Raw genomic sequence first — 9,659 nt, forward strand, 5'->3', positions numbered from 1 at the left:
TACCATTTTGTTTTCATTTCTAAATTTAACACACAAGAAAAACAGATGAAAATTATCAGGATGAAAAACAGATGAAATTATCAGGAAATTCATTGAAGTGAGGGACTCTGCATTAAGATGAGATAATGCACTAAAGTGAAGGCTGCACTAGACATTTGCAAAAGCTTCCACGATTTTCATATTTAAGATCCATGGAGAAATGCTCTGAACTTGCATGCCTGTTTTAAAGGGACAATGTGAGTGAACATGTGTAAAAACATTTGTATTGGTTTTGAATGCCTAAAATCAGTGTGAGGCTTCATTTTAGGCCATTGATTTCCCTGGATGTGTGTGTGGAAACTGTTCTGTTTTGCATGTTGATTTCTGTTGTGATTGGTGCAGTGGCAGCCAAGTTCCACAGAAGGTCCCGAAGAGGTCAGGCATGCTCAATTTAACTCACAAAACTGAGCCTTAGTTGGCATCTGGTGAAACAGCACTATGAGACCAATACTTAAGAGCCCAAACAGCAAAGTGTTTATCTAGAGTAAGATTCACTTATTGAAACACAGATGATTCATGTCATCACGAGCTACCAGCTGCCACTTCCTAACCACCAGATGTATGAAGTGATATTAGGTGCTTATTAAACAGAAAGAATGAAGACATGAAATTTAAGATAAACTCCATTTTTAATGGAACTTGTTTAAACTACTTGGAAAGTATTTTTTCTTTCTTTGGGCGAAATATGGTAGCTCTATCTCTACCTTCATGGTCAGAGCCATCCTTGACCTGGGGGCCCAGCTGCAGCAGCAACCAAAGCAGATAGCTCCAAACACACACCTTTGTGCTCACCATCTGTGGCAGCCCATTTCTCTGTGGATTGCTGTGAAAGGGCTCACCTGGCCAAAGTTGCTGTCTAGAAAGTGACTTAAAAGCCTGGCTCCCATCCTGAACTAAACAAGCAGCTGGATTGGCCTCAAAAACTCTCAGAGACTTCTCTCTTGATGAATATTTGTTTCCAAAAATCATTATTATTAAGGTTCCCCTTTGCCACTTTGAGAGGGCTTGAAATTTCTTAAACTGTTGACTTGATAATTACTTTTGCTGTGAAAATGTTGGTGCAAATGGTGTTTAAAACACTTTCAAAGCAAACAGTGCAGTTACTAAAACAGCATAAAAACCACACAGAAAACAGTGTGGATGTAAAAAAAGCTTTGTCAATTGTTTAATTTGTCTTAGGCGGCTTTATTTCAGCATCTGTATGAGTGTTGACATAGAGTGCCAAAGAATCAAGAAAAGGATTTAGAAGGCAGGACAACTTGTTAGAATCCTATTAAAGACAAAATATTCAAAGGTGTTTTTCTATGTTTTTCTATCTGAAAAAGGCATTTTTCTTGTTTGCAGATCCTCTGCAAACAGCATGGATATTTCATACATTCATTTTTTGACTGGGGTTGAGCACAACCTTTACAAGCATACTTGAGCTGCAGCTGCTGAGTTCTTAGATAAATGACTGAGTAAACTACGTGCTAGTAAAGGAAGTATTCCATCAAGAAACATTTCCTCTTTAGTGCTACCTAAACAGCTTCCAGTCTTAAATCTTTGCAAGCTTTTGGTGACTATATCAAGGTCCACATATGTTCTGTCTAACATAGGGAGAGACTATTTACAAGAGCATATAGTGACAGGAGAAGGGGAATCACTTCAAACTGAAAGAGTAGGTTTAGATATTAGGAAGAAATTCTTTACTGTGAGGGTGGTGAGCCACAGGAACAGGTTGTCCAGAGAAGCTGTGGATGCCCCATCCCAGTGTTCAAGGTCAGGTTGGATGATCTGAGCAACCTGGTCTAGTGGAAGGTGTTGCTGCCCACGGCAGGGGGAGTGGAACTAGATGATCTTTAAGGTTCCTTCCAACCCTGTCCGTTCTATCATTCTATGATGAGGCACATATCTTGTTGCCAGAATTACACATGGCAATGCAAGAAGCTGCTGCAGTCAGTAGACATAAGCAGGAGCATCCAGAAAGGGACTCAAACCACACGGAGCAGGTATTTGCTGCTCTTTATTATTCAAAAAGGGCAGCTGAACTGGTTGTTTGGAATCTCTTCCCAGTTAAAAGGGAGAAAAATAGGAGCTGCCAGAGCAGGGTTCACCTGCTGTACTTTACATGTTTAATTTAAGAGGAAATACAACACACTTTTGTAAGTGATTTTTCTTCTTTATAGTCTCTGAAGGGAGTCTGGGGTACTAGTCCAGTATGAATCTTGGCATTGTGGATGTTCAAAGAGAGGTGAAATTGATTTCACTTCTGCAGTAGGTGAGCTTTCTGCTGACTTCTTGCAGGAGGCTGAGAGAGCTCCTCATTAGCAGCACATAAGCTATTTGCTCCTGGGAATTTGAGCATTGTAATTGACACTGGGTATTGGTTTCTCCTTCATTGCTCCATGATAAATGCACACCTACAGCAAATTTGAGGTTTGATTAAACAAAATTATGTGATCCTCCAAAGAAAGGAGGATTTGATCATATATGAGTGAGTGTCTGCATACAGCAAGACTAAAGAATTTCAAGTTGGCATTTTTCCCCCAATTTTTTACCCTTCAGAACTGTATGAAATTTTATGCATTTAGTTACAGACCAATTCTAAGTAACCAAAATAGCTTGAAAAAAAAATACACATCTGTTAAAAAATCGTGTATTTTTAAAAAAAGATAAACCCCTTGAGAAAGTCATGTCTGTGCAACAGAAAAAGTAACTAGCTCCACAGAATTCATTATTTTGTATCAGGCTGTTTGCTGGGCTGCAGTTTTACCTTATATAGTGTTCTTTCTTTGTTTCACGTAACTGTGTTAATTCTTTCTGGATGCATTCCAAATTTCAACTTCTTTTCCTGCTTTTGCAGCTGATTTCATGTGACAGTTTTTCATTGTTGCTGTGTCAAGAAAAAGATCTTCAGCTATTTAATTTATGTTGGTTTTGTTTCAAAATAATTTTGCCTTCTTATTAATTAGCTGATTATCTTTTGCATTCATTTATGTCTTTCATGTTTCCAAATCCCACTATATCCCTTAGCATCACACTCCTTTTTTTTTTTTCTGACTGCTTTTCCAACGCCCTGATTGATTGTATGAATTCACATTCTCTATAGTACTGTACTCCCATATGAACCTGTTAATTAGTATTCCTGCATAACTTCTTGGAAGTAGGAATTGTAGGTTTTATTTTTGAAGGTATATAATTTGTTCTCTGCAGTCTTGCTAATTCTGAAACCTTTTCTCCTTCGACTTGGAAAATAGGCTGTACTTAAGGTTAATTAATTAGAGTTTGCCAAATACGTCAGACTGCAAGTCCGGGATAGTCTTAAAATTAACAGCAAAAAAGGTACAAATATTTAAGATACTAAGTCTTGCAATTAACAGGTTTGCATCCAAGACACTTTCATATTCAGGATATTTTTTCATAAGTGGTAATTACTGGTTATTTTAGAAGAAACCATATGTTATTTCCAAGACCTTGATAACTATATGTGATAATTATTTATAAGACATCATGAATAGGAATCCTGGTAAAATTATGTTTTGGCAACTGGATCCTGGCACAGCTCCATGGTATCCAAGTATCTGCATATTTTCTGTTGCCAAATTTTACTCCCAAATTTGTCCTGATCTTTATTTGCCTATATATTTAAGAGGAGGAGGAGAGCAAGGGGATGCATATCCTGGCCTCGAGGATCACATCAGAAATCAGGAAAAGGCATGGAAGTGTTTTTAGTAGGCCCATTCATCACTGCAAAACTACCTTTCCACATTCACTGATTTCTTTTGGTTAAGTAAATATTGTCTTATGTTCCATGGGATCCTTTTCTGTAAATCTTCTTTTGATAGTGTCCTTGCTCACTATAATTTTTGTCCTCTGTCCTCAGGGACCATGATTTTTCTCAATCCTCTTTAAAAAGAGTGCCATGTTTCCAGTCTTTCATTCCTTTATTTGCTTGGAAAATGGCCATCCATGCCTATGGCTTTGAGCTCCATGATTCTGTTATTTCAGTGTTCGTTCTGACACACTCTTGCTGCCAATCCCAGTAAAACAAAGGTGAAAACAAAGTTCTTAATGCCTGGCTACAAACTTATCTGAACCAACTTGGACAGTCTTGCTTCACTGAACAACCAAGAGCTCCAATTATTTATGCTGTCTTTGAAAAAAAAAACAACCCCCAAACAAACAAAACAAAACAAAACAAAAAAACCACAAACAAACAAACCAACAAAACCCAAAAAACCCCAAACCAAACAAAAAAAAACAACCAAACAAAAAAACCCCCAAAATCAAACCCCTCCTTCCCCCCTAGAATTAACAAAGTGCTGAAGTGCTGAAGCCACAGCTTCTCCCTCAATACTGACCTGTCAGGTGAAGACTGATTTGTTAAAACCAACATCAGTTCTGTGCAGAGAAGCAAGCTACTGTGATGCATGTCATCTCTATCAGATACAAGAGCACCTCAGCTGCTGGGAATTTATTTTGGCACAAACTCAGATCTCGCCCATCTTAGGAGCAAGAACATGGACACATTCTTGCTTGCATCTCCACACCCTCAAAGTCTTCTACTTATGTATAAATATATGTGTATTCCAATGCATCTTTCAGGGAAACAAGAAAGCTTTTGTGCCTTTTTGCATGTGAAAATTGACATGGTTTCAACAACTCCTTTAATTCTATAATTCTATCAAATATTTAGGTGGTGTTGCTTTTCATTTTAGAACTTTGACATTAAAAAAAAAAAAAAAAAAAAAAACGAAAAAAGAAACTGCAATACTGGATTTCTAATTTTTTATATTACAGGCTCCAAACTGTTCTTCTTGATGGTTGAATTTAAGCCCATGTTCTGCAAATCTCTTCAACATTTGCTTACCACTGAAACATGACTAGTCCTGCTGGTGTCAGTGCAGTCATAGCTTCTCAACTCTGCTTTTTGTAAAGATTCCTGTTCCTTTTAAAATGAGTCTTTTATATCAGTGTGAAGCAGAAGCCATTTTGCAATATAAACTGCAACTAAATTACCTAATTAATGATTACCAACAATCTTTGTTTAGGATGCAGTAGACTAAAATAGGCCATATATGTGATAAAATGAGAAGACCAAAGCAGAAACAATTACTCCAAAATGTTTTCCTCCTTGTGCCATGTAGGGTTATAAAAAGCCTGTCATTGTTTCATTTTGACACGTGGCTATGCAATGTAGGCATTCATTGCAGTGAGTACCTTGGAGATGGATTATTTCTGGTCTTGTATCTGTCCTTAACTATACTTGGAATGAAAAGTATAGCTAAGTCCTATACCCTCAGACACCTGCCCTGCTGCAGGCTCTTCTTCAGCACAGCAGCTTGAAATTCTTTTCTGCTCAGCATCATCCAAGTACAGATCAAGCTATTCTTTCCAAGGCCTCCCATTGCTCTTGACTTGGGCTGGAAATAATGGCCAGGTTTATTGCTGTGTTATTATTGCTCTGAGGTCAAGCTCACGGCTCTTTCATCCGTTCCCCTGCTCTCCCATTCTTTCATTTGTTCATCTTGACCCAACTCACACTTGTGAACTACGTTGCATTTGTTAGATCAAGAGGCTGCCTGCCATGCCTCAGAGCATTATGTAGGGCACTGGTCCTTTGGGTAAATGGAGCATGGTATGGAGAAATAAATGTTGTTCTCTTCAGCCAAGAGTGAATGTGTGTGTTGTATCTGTTGAACACATCTCTGACACTGATTTAACAGCTCTTTCTTATTAATATGTATCACACATACTCTCTCCCACTTCCAAGGTACAAAAGTTGAAATCACACCATGCAAAAGGTCACATTTACTTCATTCTGTCCTGCTTAGGTTACAGCTTTGGGCAGTGCCACCAGGTGAATCTTTAAACTCTTTTTAAAGTAGTATTTTGATATTTTCTCTACCTGGAAACATCATGATGAGAAAAATTTACTTTTTCGAACTGCAGCTACAGTTTTGTAGTAGTTTTTGGAATATTTCACAATTTAAAAAGACCTATCAGATGAAGTCCATCTCATCACAAGCAATGTTGTAGCACACCCTACCCTGGTATAAATGTGATCATTTTCAAAGGGATCCAGTGAGTTTAAACATCTGGTGTAGGCTTAAGTCTGTTTTTGAAATTCCCAACAGAAGCTAAGGACAGGGTGTGTACACAGGCAAAGCAGTAGGTGGCCCAGAGACAGGTCTCTCCATGGACTGCTGAGTGATTGGGCAAGTGTCAGCATCAGGGACATTGCCAGGCACTTGACAGCTCTCCAGGGTTTCTGATGGCCTTCTCTGTAAGAAGTCGGACTCTCTGTGTGGTCTTCTGTAAGGAAGGCAAGAATGGTGTTATCTACAGAGCACAGCTGGATGACAAAGCCAAGTAAATTTCTCTGTCTGCTCCAGCACATCAAGGAGAGTGGCTAGTGAGCTCAAAGCCAAGGCCACAAGTCCTCAAGTCCTCTTGGTCACATGAGGACCTTTGTTTCACTGGACATTTTTTAAATAAAAATTTGTGAGGGTTATGAAGAATAAAAAGGAAACAAGTATTATGCTTCCTGCTGTGGTGTCAGCCTGAGATCTTCAAAGTGACCAGGAGCATAAGTGTTGCCTCTCACTAACATCTCCTTACAAAGCCTGCCAGACAATATCCTGCAGACAGTCGGTGGCAATGCCGTCTGCCTTGAGGCATGTGAATGCCTTGGACGTGTTAAAATGAACAGACATTTTGTGTTTCTTGTGCCTAAGGCAGGATTAGCTGAGTTGATAATTGCCTGAACCTCAAGCCTGGCTCACCCATGCTGTCGGGACAGAATACCAACATGACGCTTATTTCTAGATGGAAACTCTGTTGATACTTTCTGTTCTCTGAAGGGAAGAATGGTTTCTGCTGCTTTTGGGAAGGCTGGGAAAGAAGTGTTACGTTGCTGCTTGTGCCTTACTGAGAGCACTCACTGCTCACAGCAGGTTGATATCACCCGAGGTGTCAACAACACAGGAAGAACCTCAGTGGTAACAAGTCCCAAGCACTCAAAAAAGACAAAGATGATGCAGCCCAAGTGAAAATTTCTCTTGAGATGGGTTAAAATCCTGAGGAGCAGCAGCAGCCATTTCTTTGCTTTTGGAGGCTCTCTAAAGAGGCTTCCTCCCTGGTGCAGCTGCTGTTTTCCTGAACTCCTCCCCTACTACAGGCACAATGCCTGAAAGGGAACTAATCATTTTATGGTCCACTATTGGATTCCCCAGTACCATTTAGTGGTGATGAGTTTGACTGTGTAAAGATGCCGAGGCCTTTAAATGGATTCTAAGCCACATGGTGACACTCATCAGACAGAAGATCAGTGAAGTTTTCAAGAATGAGTTGTGACCTCAGGTGGGGATAGGGAAATTTGCCTATTTTTTTTACTTCTGGACTCTGTGCTCCCATTCCCACAGCGGTCGCCATGCAGGTGATGGTCGTGTCGATGCCTTGTGAGGGGGATGTGAGCAGGTCCCCATGCCCTGGGTTATGGTCACCCAGCAGTTCTCAGGCTCATCCAGCTTCAAATCCCCCATTGCAGCGGCAGAGCCTGAGTTACACCCCACGTTCCCTGTCTGAGGTGGGCATACAAGCGGGCCGGAATGAAGCACTGATTTAGAAGAATTAAAGACTTTAGTTAAAATAAATATCGCTGAAGTAAGGGAGCTAAAACTTCCCTTTTATTAACAGAAGCCAGACTGAAGGAACTGATAAATCATTGAAGGAACTGACAAATCATGGAAGCTGTCAAACTAGGCTTTTGCATCCTGAATAATCAATAGACCCCATGAATACAATACAATCATAAATCAAACAGTCCTGGAAAACAGGATTCAGCTGTCAAAGGTTAAAAAGTCAAGGGAGGAAGACCCATCTTACTTCATCATTTTGGGACCCCACCCTATAAAAAAGACCACCGACCCATTTTAAAGAACAAATTATGCATGCATAATGGCTTTGTGGGCTAATTACCATACAGAGCGGGGAATGGGATGTACCAGAGTTATGAATATGCATTTGTGTTTTGGGTATTCAATACTCCTGTACATAAAAGATCCTGTGATGATCTGTAAATTGTGATGTGTATTTGGGAACAATCCCGCACGCTGCCCGGCGTCGTAATAAACATACACTTTCTAACTTTAAACTGTTAGAGAGTCTTTGTCCGTCATAGTTGGATATTGGTATTAGATCAATATCCATAGTTTTTTTAATAAATCAGGAATCTCAGAAAAGTGTTTTCCTGGGTGGGCCAAAGGGGAGGATGGTGGTGGCAGTGCTTTTCCCCCATCTAACTCTGACCCGTGTCCTCTGTTTGTCTTGCAGGGACCTGCCACATTGGCTGGGCCTACTACTGCACAGGCGGGGGCGCGGCGGCCGCCATGCTGGTGTGCACCTGGCTCGCCTGCTTCTCGGGCAAGAAACAGAAGCAATACCCCTACTGAGCCAGGCCCGGGCACCCGCCCTGCCAGGCTCGCCTGGGCCTGCTGGACAACAACGATGGACAAGGAATTTTCAAGTGCTTTCTCTCAGGAGCGGGACGGCGGGCAGCCCCAGGGTGGCAGGGAGGTGAAAGGTGGTGCAAAGCCACCCGGCCGGGCTGGGCGCGACAGGCTCTCTGACCCGAGCCTGTGCAGGGTCTGCCCCGCAAAAATATAAGCAAGGAAAACTCTGCTTTGGCAAAAGGTGAAATTCTGCATGCACCAATTACTGGCCAGGCTGGTGAGGGGTGGCAGCGCCCATGTGCTGGGGTAGCGCCTGGCAGCCCCTCGGTGCGGCGCTTCTGAAAGCACACACGCACACACAGATAGTGACCATGGCACAAAATAAGTAGAGAGGAAACTTCTTTTTTGGTGCGATTCTTCTTTCTTTTCCTTTTTATTTTCTCTCTCTCTCTTTTTTTTTTTTTCTTTTACTTCTCTCTGGTGGTTTAAGACTCGGTGTTGCAACACTTTTTAATCTATACATTAAACTTAATAAAAGGACCAATAAGCCACTTTATCAGTATTTTGTATAATCTCTACACATTTTTCTTCCCCAAACATTTATCCACTGCTTATTCAGCCCTATATAACTTTTATTAAGACTCTGTGTTTTCAGCTTTATTACAAAATGCAACATAATTACTTGGCATATGTACCCTTACTATAGTACTTTTTATGAAATGCAGTAAATGGACGTTTTCCCGTCCATTGGAAATTCCACTCACGGTACTGTGGAGCTCTGTTGGTTACGTACGACTAACAGCAAACTTCTTCCAGACATAGATTTCTGTTGCTGTTACGTTTAGCTCATTGATGTTGTATTGTGCTGTACCATGTTTATTATTTCAATATTCATTTTTGTAAAATATATATATAATATGTGCTATTTTATGTTTGTATTTGAACAATCTCTGTAAATAAATTTTTCCTTGATCAATACTTGCAATGCATAGTTGTGCCAGTAGACGAAACAGTTCCTTCCCAAATCTCCACTGGAAAAATTCTCAGCAATACTCATGACTTTTATAACCATACTGTATCCTTTTACCCCATAAAACACAGACACATTTAGGGTTCAGTTACACTGCCTGAGGATAGACATCTACTGCCACTGGAGACATTTTGGCATATTCCACATTTTTGCCTGCT

At 40.5% G+C, this 9,659-nt stretch overlaps 1 protein-coding gene across 2 annotated transcripts in view; it reads left to right on the plus strand.

Moving 5' to 3' along the window:
• LHFPL6 (LHFPL tetraspan subfamily member 6) overlaps positions 1–9,447 on the plus strand; it is a 135,691-nt gene extending 126,244 nt beyond the window's left edge. For both annotated transcript variants that reach the window (XM_083854725.1, XM_083854724.1), the window contains exon 4: positions 8,353–9,447. In XM_083854725.1, coding sequence (XP_083710851.1) covers positions 8,353–8,471 — 119 coding nt within the window. In that variant the 3' untranslated portion in view covers positions 8,472–9,447. The remainder of the gene's footprint in view (positions 1–8,352) is intronic.
• The last annotated feature ends 212 nt before the right edge of the window (positions 9,448–9,659 follow it).

Source organism: Zosterops lateralis (assembly GCF_965231275.1).
Source record: "Zosterops lateralis genome assembly, chromosome: 2".
NCBI classification, from domain to species: domain Eukaryota; kingdom Metazoa; phylum Chordata; class Aves; order Passeriformes; family Zosteropidae; genus Zosterops; species Zosterops lateralis.